The sequence below is a fragment of the Chiloscyllium punctatum genome, chromosome 6 (genome assembly GCF_047496795.1).
Source record: "Chiloscyllium punctatum isolate Juve2018m chromosome 6, sChiPun1.3, whole genome shotgun sequence".
Classification (NCBI taxonomy): Eukaryota; Metazoa; Chordata; class Chondrichthyes; order Orectolobiformes; family Hemiscylliidae; genus Chiloscyllium; species Chiloscyllium punctatum.
This window is the reverse complement of record NC_092744.1, coordinates 74,502,794-74,518,319: the sequence shown is the minus strand read 5'-3', so window position 1 is coordinate 74,518,319 and position 15,526 is coordinate 74,502,794. Positions and strand designations below refer to the sequence as shown.

At 41.7% G+C, this 15,526-nt stretch overlaps 1 protein-coding gene across 7 annotated transcripts in view; it reads left to right on the top strand.

Moving 5' to 3' along the window:
- The window catches only part of amer3 (APC membrane recruitment protein 3), a 147,633-nt gene extending 132,484 nt beyond the window's left edge, over positions 1 to 15,149 (top strand). For all 7 annotated transcript variants that reach the window (XM_072572922.1, XM_072572919.1, XM_072572925.1 and 4 more), the window contains exon 3: positions 9,203 to 15,149. In XM_072572922.1, coding sequence (XP_072429023.1) covers positions 9,203 to 9,265 — 63 coding nt within the window. In that variant the 3' untranslated portion in view covers positions 9,266 to 15,149. The remainder of the gene's footprint in view (positions 1 to 9,202) is intronic.
- The last annotated feature ends 377 nt before the right edge of the window (positions 15,150 to 15,526 follow it).

Here is a 15,526-nt window from a genome sequence, read left to right as displayed (position 1 = left end):
GTGAACGTATTTATATTCTACCAATACTTGGCTGATTGAGTTTCTGGAAGGAAATCTGAACTGCAACAGGAATTTTTCTCGAGAAGTAGGGGGCTTGATTAACCTTTCTAACTTTTGTGTTTTTACTCATATTTATGTGGTACTTCCATGCAAGCTGATTGAAAGTACAAGAAAATGTATGTTCTTCATTAAAGCACTGGAGTAGCGAGGCTGGTGTGCATTTAAAAGAAAGATGGATCTGATAATTCATCTGTTATTCTCTAACAGTTAGAGTCATAGAGATGTACTGGACAGAAACAGACCCTTTGGTCCAACTCGTCCATGCCAACCAGATATCCTAAGTTAGTCCCATTTGCCAGCATTTGGCCCATATCCCTCGAAACCCTTCCTATTCATAAACCCATCCATGTGCCCTTTAAATGTTGCAACTGTAACAGACTCCATCACTTCCTCTGGTAGCTCATTTCATACACGCACTATGGTCTGCGTGAAAAAACTTGCCCTTTAGGTCCCTTTTTAAATCTTTCTCCTCTCACCTTAAACCTAGGCCTTCTACTTTTGAAGACTGTGGGGAAATGACCTTGTCTATTCACCCTGTCCATGCCCCTCATGATTTTATAAATCTCTATATAGTGACATTCACTAATGTCCATGAAGGAAGAAAACTGCCATCCTTACCTGTTCTGGCCTCCATGTAACTCCAGATGCACAACAATGTGGTTGATAATTAACTACCCTCTGGGCAATAAATGATGGCCTGGCAATGCCCTCTTCCTGGGAATGAATTAAAAAAACAAAACAATCTGTATACTACTATCAGTGTGCCCTGCCTTGCTGTATGTTAAAAGCCTTAACTAAATTGCTGAAATAGTTTTATTGCAAGCCTATTTAAAGAAACACTTCAGTAACTGGGTGCACATTACTTTTGTAAATAATTTAAGACCAATTTTAAAACATATCAAGGACTATGACAATTACTTAAGCAAACACGTGGAGAAACTGAAATGCACTTTAATAGATGGCCTGACTGACTTGTGAGAAAGGAAGGAACTCTTCATACACACATAACAAAACCGCAGAGAGGTTGATCCACTCAACAAATCTTGAATATAAATAAACAGAACATTCCCTTTACTGAACACACAAATTCTTTCCAGTGATTAACACTCTCATGTAATTTGAGGCCTTAGTTCAGTTTTGCGCTTACATTTGAGGATGATATTGCATCCCGGCATGAAACCAAGTCTCTTCTCGACTCCTTACTGTCTGGTACTGTATTTATAATGACCCATCATTCTAAGTATAAAGTGATTTCTGTTTTATGTACAGGTCATCTCAATTGTTTATCAAATTATTGCTATAGATTGGCTGCAATAATGGGTTGATATTTCACTGCTTGGACCATAGTTTAAATTTATAAGACTGAGAAATGCTATTTGTCTATTTGTCTATTTGTCTGACAGACTTGTACACGGAATGAGTTCAGCAGTCTCAGTTCAGGTGAAAGTGAGGACTGCAGATGCTGGAGATTAGAGTGGTGCTGGAAAAGCACAGCAGGTCAGGCAGTATCTGAGGAGCAGGAAAATCGATGTTTCAGGCAAAAGCCCTTCATCAGGAATGTTTCCTCAGTCTTCATCAGTCTCAGTTCAGGTCCCACTGAAGAAGGACGTACTTTAGAAAACTTCCTCTATTTCATCACCTTTTAATAATCTTGAAGGTACCACATGGTTGTCTGGGAAACAGAAAATTTACCACAGTATAAGTCAGAACCCTGGGGGATCTAAGATGGCAGTGATCTGAGAAGATCACACTGCAGAGCTTCGCATCGCAGCAGGAGCAGGACGGTCCTTTAACCCACCCAACCCAGGTCATCAGGATTTCTTGGGGTGTTAGAAAGATTGTGGAGCCCCAAGAAACATTTAAAAATTGACTCACCTGTATTTTCAGCTGTCCAGAAATGTCTAAAAAGGGGGGAGGAGCATATGAGGCCAGGCCTGCAGCAGGCTCAGAGCAGATTACTCTCCAGGACCTGGTGAACCAGCTCTCGAAATCTCGCAAGATGATGGGGAAACAGATTGAAGAAAAGCTGGCTCCAGTCTCTCTCATGCTGCCTGGAGAAGAGGACAAATGAGGTGGAGCACAGGGTCATAGTGATGGAAGCTGATGCCAGTTCATTCAAGGAAGAGATCCAAGCCCTGAAGATGCAGGTTCGTAATTTGCGTGACCAAGTGGATGATCTTGAAAACAGGGACAGGAGAAAAAACATTCAGATCATCAGTCTGCCTGAGGGTAAGGAAGGTGAGCGGCCTGCGGAATTTGTTGAAGATTGCCTTCCGAAATTCCTTGACTTAGAGACTGGCATGAGAGGATTGAAGATAGGGAGAACTCACCGGGTCGTAGCATGGAGGTTGGGTCTGCGTTAACGCCCTCGTCCTTTTCTGGTGCGGTTCCATTATTACTGGGATAAGGAGAGAGTCATGGAGGCTTCCAGATTCCAGGGGAAGGATCCAAAGGCCCTAATTTATGAGGGGTCTAAGATTGTGTTTTTTCAGGACTTTTCAGCGGTGGTGATTCAGAAACAAAAATCGAATGATGGTGTCAAGAGAAGATTGAAGGAGCTTGGGATTCAGTAGTCCCTGAGATATCCGGCAGTGCTTCGGATCACCTTAGATGGATCCATGCATCTCTTTGACACATCGGAGAAGGCAAGAGACTTTGTGCTGAAAATGTGTTGCTGGAAAAGTGCAGCAGGTCAGGCAGCATCCAAGGAGCAGGAGAATCGACATTTCGGGCATGAGCCCTTCTTCAGGAATGAGGAAAGTGTGTCCAGCAGGCTAAGATAAAAGGTTCCAACCACAAGGGATGAACTCAGATTTCTCCAGTTTCCTCATTTCCCCTCCCCCCACCTTGTCTCAGTCCCAACCCTTGAACTCAGCACCGCCTTCCTCATCTGCAATCTTCTTCCTGACCTCTCCGCCCCCACCCCCACTCTGGCCTATCACCCTCACCTTGACCTCCTTCTACCTATCGTATTTCTAATGCTCTTCCCCCAAGTCCCTCCTGCCTACCTTTTATCTTAGCCTGTTGGACACACTTTCCTCATTCCTGACGAAGGGATCATGCCCGAAACGTCGATTCTCCTGTTCCTTGGATGCTGCCTGACCTGCTGTGTTTTTCCAGCAACACATTTTCAGCTCTGATCTCCAGCATTTGCAGTCCTCACTTTCTCCTCCTAAGAGACTTTGTGGACAAACTAACCTAAGTTAAATAATTGTAGTATGTATAAATATTGTTGCTTGGGTATGCATTTATCATTCTGTAAAAGAAATGGAGGAAATCCGATTGGAGCTTTGTTTTTCCCCCTTTTTTTACCTCTATTGAAATAATTTGGTTCAAATTATGTCTGGCGGTGGTTAAGATGTACATTTTAAATTTCTAAGTTAGGACATACCAAAGGATGGGTGGGGTATTTATTCCCCTTTTTTTTAATAAAAGAATTTTTAAAATTCATATTGATATTCTACGGGGTGTTTATACTTTTTAGCTTGTGCTTGCGATGCGGCTCTAGTTGGGAGAAGTGAAAGTGGTTGAGATGGTTAGATGCCCATTTATGGGCAGTTCGGGACAGGTAGTTGCCCTCTCAAGGCAGGAGGGGTGAGTTTCCCTACTCAGCGCTATTGGTGCTTTATAGGTTGGTTTGTTTTCTGGTTTTTGTTGTTTGTTATTTTTAATAATTTTTTATGTTTGTTAAATGTAGTGGTTTTAGTTTATGTAGTTTTTATATTTGGTGGATCATGCGACACTAAGGCTCAGCAATTTGTGGTTTGGGTTTCTCCTCTCTGGAATTTAAATGTAATTGCAGAAGATTATTGCACCATTTAATGATTTGATTAAATGGTGTACCTGGAATATCAAGGGAAGTCACTCACTAATTAAGAGGAAGAAGGTACTCTTGAGTCTTAGAAAGGAGGTGGATATTGCTTTGTTACAGGAGACACATTTGGATGACAAGGAGCATCTGAAATTACAGCAGAATGGCCTTGACCGAGTTTATTTTTTATTATTTAATACCAGAAGTAGGGGAGTGGCTATATTTGTTAGGAAAATTCTCTCATTTAAATTGTTGGAATGTGTTAAAGACACATATGGGAGGTTTATAATTCTTAAAGCCTTGATAAATGGGGAAGAATATGGCATTTTAAATGTTTATTGTCCCCCAGCTCATCCTCTTAAATTCTTAGTAGATGCTTTTTCTAAACTGATAAGTCTCAAGTCTCGGCACATCATTAGAGGGGGAGATTTTAACTGCCTCATGGACCCCACAGTAGACAGGTTGCCTAAAGGTCCCTCGATACCCTCTGCACAAACTAAACAGTTATTGGGTTTGTGTGGGGAATTAGGATTGGTGGACGTCTGGAGGTGTCTCCACCCTACAGGTAGGGATTTCACATTTTTCTCCAATCCGCACAGATGTCACACGAGGATTGATTTTTTTCTGACCCCTGCGGTAACTTTGAATCTGGTGGCATCCTGTACGATTGGTAATATTGCCATCTCTGATCATGCTCCAGTGTACCTCATGGTTAAAATTAAGGATGTTACAGTGGATTCAAGGTACTGGCGAATGGACCCCTTTATTCTCATGGACAGCAAGTTTGTGGAGTATTTCTCTAAGGAATTTCAGGCATTCCTAGACATCAACATAGGCTCGGTTGATAGCTCATCTGTACTCTGGGAAACTGCCAAAGTTTATGCCAGAGGGTTAGTTATTTCATATTCCACAAGTAGGAAGCGGCAGAAGGGTGAGCAGCAATGTCTCCTTGAAGCACGGTTGAAGGCAGCTGAGAAGGCCTATTTTGACAGACCCTCGTTGGTCAAACTACAGAGGATTATGGCACTGCGGTCTGCATTAAATTCCGTGCTCACGCAGATGGCAAAGAAGGAGCTGGCTTTTACAAAGCAAAGGTTATATGAGCATGGTAACAAGCAGGCAAATACCAAATACTTAGCATACCTTGCCAGAAAGAGAAATGCCCCACAAACCATTACAGTGATTAGGGAAGGGTCTGGGAACCTAACATGTGATTCTAAAAAGATTAATGTGGCGTTCCAGAGATTCTAATCTAAGTTATATCAGTCTGAGAATTGTGAGGAGGGGCAGGCCAAAATGGAATCCTTTTCTAGAGATCTGAAGCTCCTGAGTGTGACTCCCGAACAACAGTCCTTTCTCAATGCCCCATTATCAAAGCAAGAAGTGCAGGAAGCTGTGAGGCAGCTTCAGAGTGGAAAGGTGCCCGGTCCTGATGGACTTCCCAGTGAATTCTATAAGGAATTTATAAGTATACTGTCAGGCCCGATGCTGAATATGTTTAATGATTCATACAGTATTGTTTGTCTCCCACCATCTCTGAAGAGGCCAATATTTCACTTATCCTTAAAATAGGGAAGCATCCGGAAGACTGTGCTTCATACATCTCGCTCTTAAATGTGGACTTTAAGATTCTCTCTAAGGCTCTTGTGTTAAGGCTGGAGACTGTGTTACCCTCTATTATTAAAGAGGATCAGATGGGCTTCATAAAGGGTCGCAGATCCTCCAATAACGTTAGGAGGCTGCTTAACATAATTCAAGCATGCCAACAGCAGTCAATACAGGGATTGGTGATTTCTTTAGATGCAGAGAAGGCATTTGACCGAATTGAGTGGCCGTACCTTTTCTATACTCTAGACCAGTTTGGTCTCGGCGAAATTTTCATAAGATGGATATCTTATGAAAAGGTTCTCTACAGTGTACCTCTCGCTGCAGTTCATTACCAACGGGGTACGATCAAGCAATTTTAATATTTCTAGGGGCAGCGGGCAGGGCTGTCCCCTTTCACCATTGCTTTTTATGTTGGTGATTGAACCGTTGGCAGAGGCCATTCATGGGGATCTCAATATATCAGCTCCAGAAGTGGGGTCAAAATTACATAAGATCTCGCTGTTTGCAGATGGTGATCTAATTTTCTTGACAAATCCAGCAGTCTCAGTGCCTTGCCTGATACAATGCATTCACGCGTTTGGCGCATTTTCAGGGTATAAGATTAATTTTGCTAAATCAGAGATATGCCTATGGGTGGTCTTACGAAAGAGTTGGCTCTTGAGAGTGACTATAGATTCCCATTTAGGTGGTCACGGGGGGTTTTGTGTATTTGGGCATATTCATTACTCCAGTTCTGATTGGCTGTTCAAAGCCAATTTTACTCAATTATTTGAAAAAATTAAACAAGATCTCCAAAAATGGGAGGCACTTCCAGTCTCATGGTTAGGTCAGAAAGCGCTTATTAAAATGAATATTCTCCCTTGTTTGTTATACCCTATATGGATGCTCCCCCTGATTTTCAGTTAACAAACACTCAGGAGATTGAACAGTTGGTTCAGCTCCTTTATCTGGCACCGTAAACAGCCCCGCATTAAATTAGCCAAACTGCAGTTGCCTCACAGATTGGGAGGAGTAGACCTTCCGGACATTAAAAATGACCAATTAAGCTCACTTTTGACCTATGTAAGTGATTGAGTTTGTGGGGACCCTCTTTCAATATGGCTAGATATCGAAGTCTCCCAGGCAAAGTACCCCCTTACCAGTTTGCTGTTTTTGAACAAGGTGAGGACAGTTAGGGAATATTGCCATAACCCAATAGTCATGAATACTGTTAAAGCATGGAGGGCAATTCGGCAGAGGGAAGGTAATATTGGCAAAACATCTTTGTTTACACCTTTAGTGGATATGCCGAGTTTTCAACCAGGTATGATAGATTCAGGATTTAAACGTTGGGCAGCTAGGGGTGTATCTTGCATGGGTGATTTATTTGAGGGAGATATAATGATGTCCTTCGATCAATTAGTACGGAAGTACGAGTTACCTAATAGAGACCGCTTTCGTTTTTTTGTTGTTCGGGATTTTATTCAAAAAGGACCACACTTTTGACTGATCCCTACAAATCTGACATAGAAAGAGGGGTACTAAGGGCTAAGAGTACACTCTCTGTCAATACTCTATATCATCAATTGGGGGGTGCCACTTCAGATGAGTCTGATCGACTCTGCAAGATGTGGGAAAGATAGCTGGGTGTTGAAGTTTCTTCAGAGGCATGGGAGGATATTTGGGAGAATGCAAGGAAGATATCAATTTGCAATAGGACCCATGCTTTCCAGTTGAAGATCCTCCATAGGGTCCACTTAGCCCCAGACCGTTTGTCAAAATTTAAGCCAGTGGTATCTTCAGCATGTCCCAAGTGCAAGGTCTGTACGGGTACTCTTACCCGTCTTTGATCTTGTGACAGGCTTCAAACATATTGGAGCGCTGTGGTGAGTGCAATGGAGAGGATTTTAGGTGTAGGGGTGGAGAAGGACCCTATTTCGCTCCTTTTGGGCCTACCCATTGTATTTCCTGCAGACTCGCATAAGGCAAAACTTTTCAATATTCTTACGTTCTGTGCAAGGAAGAATATCTTACTAGGTTGGATATCAGAAAACCCCCCAGGCCTGTTGGGTTGGCGGAAGATCGTTATGGAGCATATTCCCCTGGATTTTCTCACAAATATGATACACCACAAAACTGAGAATTTTTACAAGACATGGCAACCCGTTTTGAAATACCTGGACACAGATTTATCTGCCAGACTAACAAGGGCTTTTATATAGCCGTAACGATTGTGTTTCACGAGTCCAATATCGAGGGAGGAGGAACTGTGAATGTATGAGTGTTTTGTTTGGCTGGGCTGAGTTGTTACTATTTATTTGTTTGTTGTTAGGTATTTATTGAGTTAGTTAAATAGCTCGTTTAGGTTTTTAAAAATTTTATACTTCTCTATATATGTTTATACATTCGTATAGGAGGGTGGGTTGGGGAATTTTTTTATTATTTGGGTTTAGTTTTGTACTATTTTTGTACTGTTTTGAATTGCATTGTTTTGTATTTGTTGTAATATTAAAAAATCTATTTTTTCTTCATAAAAATATATTATAAAAAAAAGTCAGAACCTTTCTGAAGTTGCACTGATGAACTTTGTTACATCAAATTACAGAAAGCTTTACAATCCTCCCAAACTAACACCTAACTGTTGAAAATTACCACACTCACAAGAAGCAAAATAGAAGCACTCACCCTCAGCACACAATGCTTTGTAAAACAAGGAAATATGTTTTAAATGTAATTCTTATTATTTTGTAGATGGCCAATTTTCACAAGTAAAGATCTAATGAACAGCAATGAAAATAATGTCTAGATAAATGACTTCAATTGGTTGAAATACCTTGTTCTGTGAACTCAACCATTCTATCTTGTATGTCCATCTGAAATAATTTGTAACCTTTAAACATCTCACCTGACAGCAGTCCCTCAGTATAACACTAGATTGTCAACTTAGATTAATGTGTTTGAATCTCTGAAGTGGGACTTGAACTCCCAACTTTCAGGCTCAAATATGAAAGCCTTCCCACTTAGTCAAAGCTAACAAGTAAAAGAAGCAACCCTCTGTGACAGGAGAAAAATAAACTTGTTTATGCAGAGAGTTGTTAGAATCTGGAACATTCTTCCTGAGAGTTTGGTGAAAGCAGATTCAATCACCCTTTTCAAAAGAGAATTGGGCAATTATCTGAAAAAAAAACAGGGCTACAGGGAAAAGGCAGGTTAATGGGACTGACTAAGTTGCTCTTGCCGAGAGCCTGCATGACACAATGGGATGAATGGTTTCTTCCTGTGATTCGTTGATTCTAACTTGAAAGGTGGCACTAAGCATAGTCCAGTAAGCAATGCCTTTATCCGGCTTGGCAAGTGTCAAATATTATGGGTGTAATAATCACTCATTTTAGTGCACAAAAAACTGTTTTGATTTACATTACAGTTAAAATCATATAAAGGAAACTTGTTTATGATCAATATCATTGATACCATTACCCAAAATGAACTTTTCTGCAGTAAGTAAACAGTCTGATCCTTTCAATTTCAGCTATGCATTAATTCTGTTCTCCTTCATGTGTACACTGTCTGAAGTCAGTATCCTATCTGCAGTGATTTACTATTGCCTTTCATTGTGCACAATTCCCTTTCTTAAGCTCGGGTGCTTGTTGTATTGACACTACAGCAAGGTTTTCTAATGGCTTCTGCAGGACTTATTCACGGAGTAAAATGACTAACACAAATTTTTTTTCTTGCCTGTTGCAGATAAATGTCCGATCTCCGCACAGTACCAATATGAGAAGTGAAGGGACCAGCACTCATCACTGACCTCCAAAAGGCAAAAACAGCAAGTGATTGTACTGTGCTGTGTGAAAAAAGTTATAACTACTTTTCTCCTATTTCAGGATCAGTCCCAATCTTTGGCCTCTCAGCTGAAAATAGTTGGGAGCCCTCCTCACGTTCCAGGCAAGCTGCTGCACGAAAGCCGCATATCTGGAATGATTACCATAGCATCTGGCTTTGGCTGAGAATAACAACAGCTATTATTAAATGCATAAGTCGACTGGAAGGACCTCACTTCAACTCCCAGCAATTTATACAAAGAGAAAAAGAGAGATTCCTTTTTTACTCTGCACTGCAGTTATGCTAGAAATCATTGGTCGAAAATTGAGGTTGTATTTTAGATGGAGTTGTTCAAATCTTTTGGAAATCTTCTAATTGGGGTTAATTATGGTGTGCATTCACAATGCAATCAGACGAACCAGTTTCCCAGTGAATGGGGTATAACAACCGAACACTTATTCAATTCCATTCATTGGTTGTATTCGCACAGTGGTGGTTATACCCGAAATTACGGAATTTGATATGAAATGTTTTACATGTCTGTCATTCATTTCATTTGTCCTGTTAGTGATTTGCTGGTTGTCATAAATGCTCAATTAAGACCTAACATGTTCTCTTTGCGTGAAACAAATGTGTACCTAAACATGTTCATTCAACCCTAAAACAGGATGGAGGCCATCCATAATGCTGACCAATTACTTCACACACTCCTTAAATGGGATCCTTTCCACTGAGTTTATGGGTTTCCGTGAACTGTTGAAATCTTGGCTCCTTTTTTACTGGCATTAAAGTTGGATCATCAGTGTTTTCTGGAACTACAGATGACAGAACAATTATGCATGGTGTGCATGTCATAATGTTCATGATCCAATCCAGCCAGTTGAGTTTCCCCTATCACACAATTAGATCATGGTTGATCTATACCTCAACTCCCAGTGTACCTCTTGATAATTTTAATTCTCAAAAACATCTAACTTGAACATTTCATTGGCACAACATCCAGAATCCTTTGGGGAATGTGAGTTCCATATTTTCATGTTTGAGTGAAAAAAACTCCCTGATTTCATTCCTGAATTTTTTTTACTCATAACAAATGCTGCAACATCCATGAAAAGCTATGTTTCCCCGTGCAATGTTTTCTCTCAATAGTAGTCAGAAGCTTACAAGTTCACAAATGAACCTTCACAGGTTCAATAAATGAAAACAAAATAAGAAAGCCCTGATGATCACCACTGAAAGAAAACCAAAAGCCAACATTCCGATAGACCTTTTCAAGGCCACCAGACATCTCAAAGCTATTTATAACCAATGAAGTATTTTTGATGTTTAGTCACTGTTGTAAAACAGGACACATGGAGTCAATGGATACACAACAAACTAGCGCACACTTCAAAGTGCTAATGGTGCAGATATAATTGGCCCAATGGCTTCCTAATGCAGTGCAACATGAGAGTTTGTGAGATGATCTGATTCAGTGATGTGACTGAGGGGTAATGATTCTGAGACATCAGGGATAACTGCTATTAACTGTATATCAATACTGTTTCCTGTGTTGTCTCCCTAAATCGGAAAACTTCAGCTTTATTTAATCTCATCAATGAGGCGTGGGAATAGGGCTCCTGAGCCAGAGCCCATCCGCTCCAACCAGTTTCTCCCCCTTTTCTCTCTGTACCTTTACTTGCCTCTTGTCCTGAGCTCACAAAGCATTGGTGGCGGCAGGAACCCAGTGTGCAGACCTCGGCTGTGGAGGAGACTGGGTCCTTACTTTTCTGGGGTGAGCAAATGCCCTGACATCGGAGTAGGCAACTGCTCCATCGGTGGTGGCGGCTTTGGCGAGGTAGGCACCGCAGTGAAAGATGCTGCCTGAGGACTGGTGACTTCAGCGTTGGTGGTCTGGTGTGGACAGTGGCCAAGTGAAGTGGTGGAGGAGGAGGAGGAATGGCAGTGCAGGTCTTGTTGATGGTGATGAGCTGGATCAGGACTGACGGACTCTCTTTAAGCTACATCTTTCATTTTTATCCTTATTATTCAAAACGGTGCCAAATCATGATGACAAATGATAGTTTTCCACCATTTATAGTATTGTTACTGTAAAATATACCTGGCAGTAATCCATTCATTCAATTTCTTCCTTTCTCATCATCATAAGGTCCAGCAGAAATGCATCCCTTCCTTTCCTTATTTATCTGTATTCATTTCTGGGTATAGATTTCAATATTTATTTTCTTCCACGAGTACTTTAGTGACGCCCTCTCAAATGCTGCATCCAGTAAGGATCCCATTCCTTTCTTCCCGTTCCTCCATTTCCTTCTCACCTATTCGGATGATGCAACATTTCATATCAGCATTAACGAAAAAGGAAAATATTGTAGGTGCCCAAGGTCTGAAATAAAAGGAGAAATCATTGGAAAACATAGGAGCTCAGGCAGCATCTGGGGCAAGAGAAAATTAATGTTTTGAACTGAATAACTCAGTGTTTGGTTTGAAGTTGCAAAGAAGCATTAGCTCAAAATGTTAACTCTGTATCTCCCTCCACAGATGCTGCCAGACCTGCTGAGTTTTTCCAGTAATTTCTGTTTTTGCTTTTGTACCAGAACTTCTGACATGTCCTCCTTTTTCGGCTGTTGAGAACGCCCCCACTACCATGATTAATAGTGGGCCTTGACTATCTTTGACCTAGTTCCTGCACTTCCGCCATCAACAGTCCCCCTTCCCTTTCACAATCGAGCTAATGTTCCCCTCGCCGTCACCTTCCATTCCAACAACATCTATATTCAACAGATCATTTTATGTCACTTCCAGCACAATGTCACTATTAAACACATCTTCCCACCCCTTTGTCAGCATTTTGAAGGGGCCATTCCTTCCACATCACTCTGGTCCACTCCTCTGTGTCTCCTAACAACTTGTTGCTTTCCCACAGTATCTTTCCATGAAATGAAAGTAGGTGTAACATTTATCCTTTTACCTCCCCTATCCTCACCGCCACCTCCCCCCTTCCCCCCCCACACCCCCCCCACACACTACCACCCTCAGGCCTCAAGTATTCCTTCCACGTAAAGCAATGATTTACATGTACCTCTTTACTGTTCACAATGTTGTCTGCTCTACAATGGGAAGACCAAATACACAAGTGAGTTTTTGCTTTGCAGAGGAGCAGTGTGTAAGCTAAGCTTCCAGTGGTGTGTCATTTTACTTCTGCGCCTTGCTGTCATGTTAATGTCTCCACCTCGTCCTGATGCTCCCAGTTAGCATTGAGCAAACACAGTGGCCAGGGTGTCAATGCTTGCCCCCAAATGATTCATGGGAAAGATTTTCATTACTGATTGGTCATTCTTTCAATGTCCTGATTGTTCATAAAGTTCAGCCATGGGAAATATAGGGTTACTGGGGCGGGGGAAGGGGGGGATGGTGAACCTGGGTGGGATGAGGTTCAGACAGTCTGTGTCGACTTGTTGGGCCAAATGGCCTATTTCCAGATTGTAGGGCTTATGGACTTACCCAACAAACATCTCCCCACCGACTCAACAACTTCCCCATGCCTATCTACCCACTCTTACCCTAAATTGCGAAATTAAAATGGGGTTACAATGGGAAAATGTTTGGGAACTACTCATCTATTGCATACCTTCTGATTCTGCCACTTGCCTCAAAAGATGTGCAGCAGATGACCTTGATCAGATGGGCCGATGGGCCAAGGACTGGCAGATGGAGTTTAATTTATATAAATGTGAAGTGTTGCATTTTGGTAAGACAAATCAGGGCAGGAATTATACAGTTAATGGTAAGGCCTTGGGGAGTATTGCTGAACAAAGAGACCTAATGGTACAGATGCGTGATTCCTCAAAAGTGGGATTACAGGTAGACAGGATAGTGAAGAAGGCATTTGGTATGCTTGCCTTCATTGGTGAGTACATTGAGTATAGAAGTTGGAACATCATGTTGTGGCTGTACAGGACATTGTTCAGACTACTTTTGGAATGCTGCATTCAGCTCTGATCTCTCTGCTATCGGAAAGACCTTGTTAAACTTGAAAGGGTTTCGAAACGATATTGTTGGGATAGGGATCTTTGGGTAATTGGAGGGTTTGACTTGGGGGATGAGAGGCTGAATAGGCTGGGGCTATTTTCCCCGAGAGCATTGGAGGCAGACGGGTAACATTATAGAAGTTTATAAAATGATGAGGGGCATGAATAGAGCGAATAGCCAAGGATTTTTCCGAAGGTAGAGGAGTCCAAAACCAGAGGGCATAGGTTTAAAAGGTGAGAGTGGAAAGATTTAAAAGGTACCTGAGGAGCATCGTGCTCATGCAGACAATGGTGCGTGTTTGGGCTGAGCTACCAGGGGAGGTGATGGCGGCTGGACCAATTACAACATTTAAAAGGCATCAGGATGGGTAAATGGATGGGAAAGGTTTCAAGGGATATGGGCCAAGTATCAGCATATGGGACTAGGCTAGATTGGGATGTCTGGTCATCACGGACAAGTTGGACTGAGGGGTCTGTTTCCATGCTGTATAACTCTTTTGGCTAATCGCTACCATCTTTTTGTAAGTAGTGCCATTAAAAAGGTTCCTTTTGAGAAAAGCATATCTGGACTAAGATGTCCATCAGAAGTGCACAGATGGTAATAACCAGCATGAGCCTGTCCATGAACAGCAAATTCATGAACACAAGTTGCTGGAAAATCTCAGCAGGTCTGGCAGTTCTGAACAAGGGGCACTGGACCCAAAATGTTAACTCTGATTTTTCTCTGCAGATGCTGTCAGACTTGCTCAGCTTTTCTAACAATTTCTCTTTTTTGTTTCAGATTTCCAGCATCTGCAGTTCTTTCAGTTTTTTTTTTGTCCAGCAAATTCATTGTGTCCAAAACTTCCTCTTTCATGGGTGAACATCTGAGCACCACACTGGGATGTGGCTTTGTGAACATCAGTCAAACATGTTTTCAAAAGAATGCCATAGAAGTTACTACATTCGCTGAATGAGCAGATGAGAACATAATATGAGAACATAAGAACCAGCAGCAGGTATAGGGCATCTGACCTTTTGAGCCTGCTGATCTTTTCATGGTCTCAGCACCTCTTACCCACCCTCTCACTGTAACCCTTAGTTCCTTTACTGTTTAAAAAAGTAACTATCTTAGTTTTAAAAACATTTACTGAGGAAGCCTCAACTACTTCACTGGGCAGGGAATTCCATACATTCACAACCCTCTGGGTGAAGACGTTCCTTCTCAGTTCCTCCTAATTTTGAGGCTTTGCCTTCTTGTCCTAGTTTCACCTGCCAGTGGAAACATCCTCTCCACCTCGATTCCCTTCATAACTGTATATGTTTCTATAAAGATCCCTCCTCATTCTTCTAAATTCCAAAGAATGTAATCCCAGTCTACTCATGTCTCCTCATAAACAACCCTCACAACTCCAGAAATAACCTAATGAACCTCCTTTGCACCCCCTTGACTGCCAGTACATCCTTTCTCAAGTAAGGAGACCAAAACTGCACACAGTACTCCAGGTGTGGCCTCACCAGCATCCTATACAGCTGTAACATGACCTATCGACTTTTAAAGTTAACTCATTTAGCAATGAAGGACAAAATTCCATTTGCTTTTTAAATTACCTGTTGCACCCGCAGACCAACCTTCTGCGAGTCATGTGTAAGGACACCCAGGTCCTTCTGCACCTAAGACACAGGAACAGAAATTATGCCATTCTGCCCTTTGAGTCTGCTGCGCAATTCAGTCTATGCTGTTAGTTTTCTCAACCCCATTCTCCCACTTTCATAAAACTGTAAGAAATTACAGCATGCTGTAATTTTTTTTTTACCATTCAAATTATAGTCCTTTTTACTGTTGTCTAGATTAGAGTGGTTCTGGAAAAGCACAACAAATCAGGCAGCATCCGAGGAGCAGGAAAATCGATGTTTCGGGCAAAAGCCCTTCATCAAGAATGGGCCATACCTGATGAAGGGCTTTTGCCCGAAACGTCGATTTTCCTGCTCCTCAGATGCTGCGTGACCTGCTATGCTTTTCCAGCACCACTCTAATCTAGACTCTGATTTCCAGCATCGGCAGTCCTCAGTTTTGCCTTTTTACTGTTAGTTCGACCAAAATGTATGACTTCACATCTATTAATATTGTATTCCATCTGCCAGACCTTTGGCCACTCACTTAAACTATCTATGTCCCTCTGCAAAGTTTCACAGTCCTCTGCACACTTTGCCCTACCACTCATCTTAGTGTTATCCT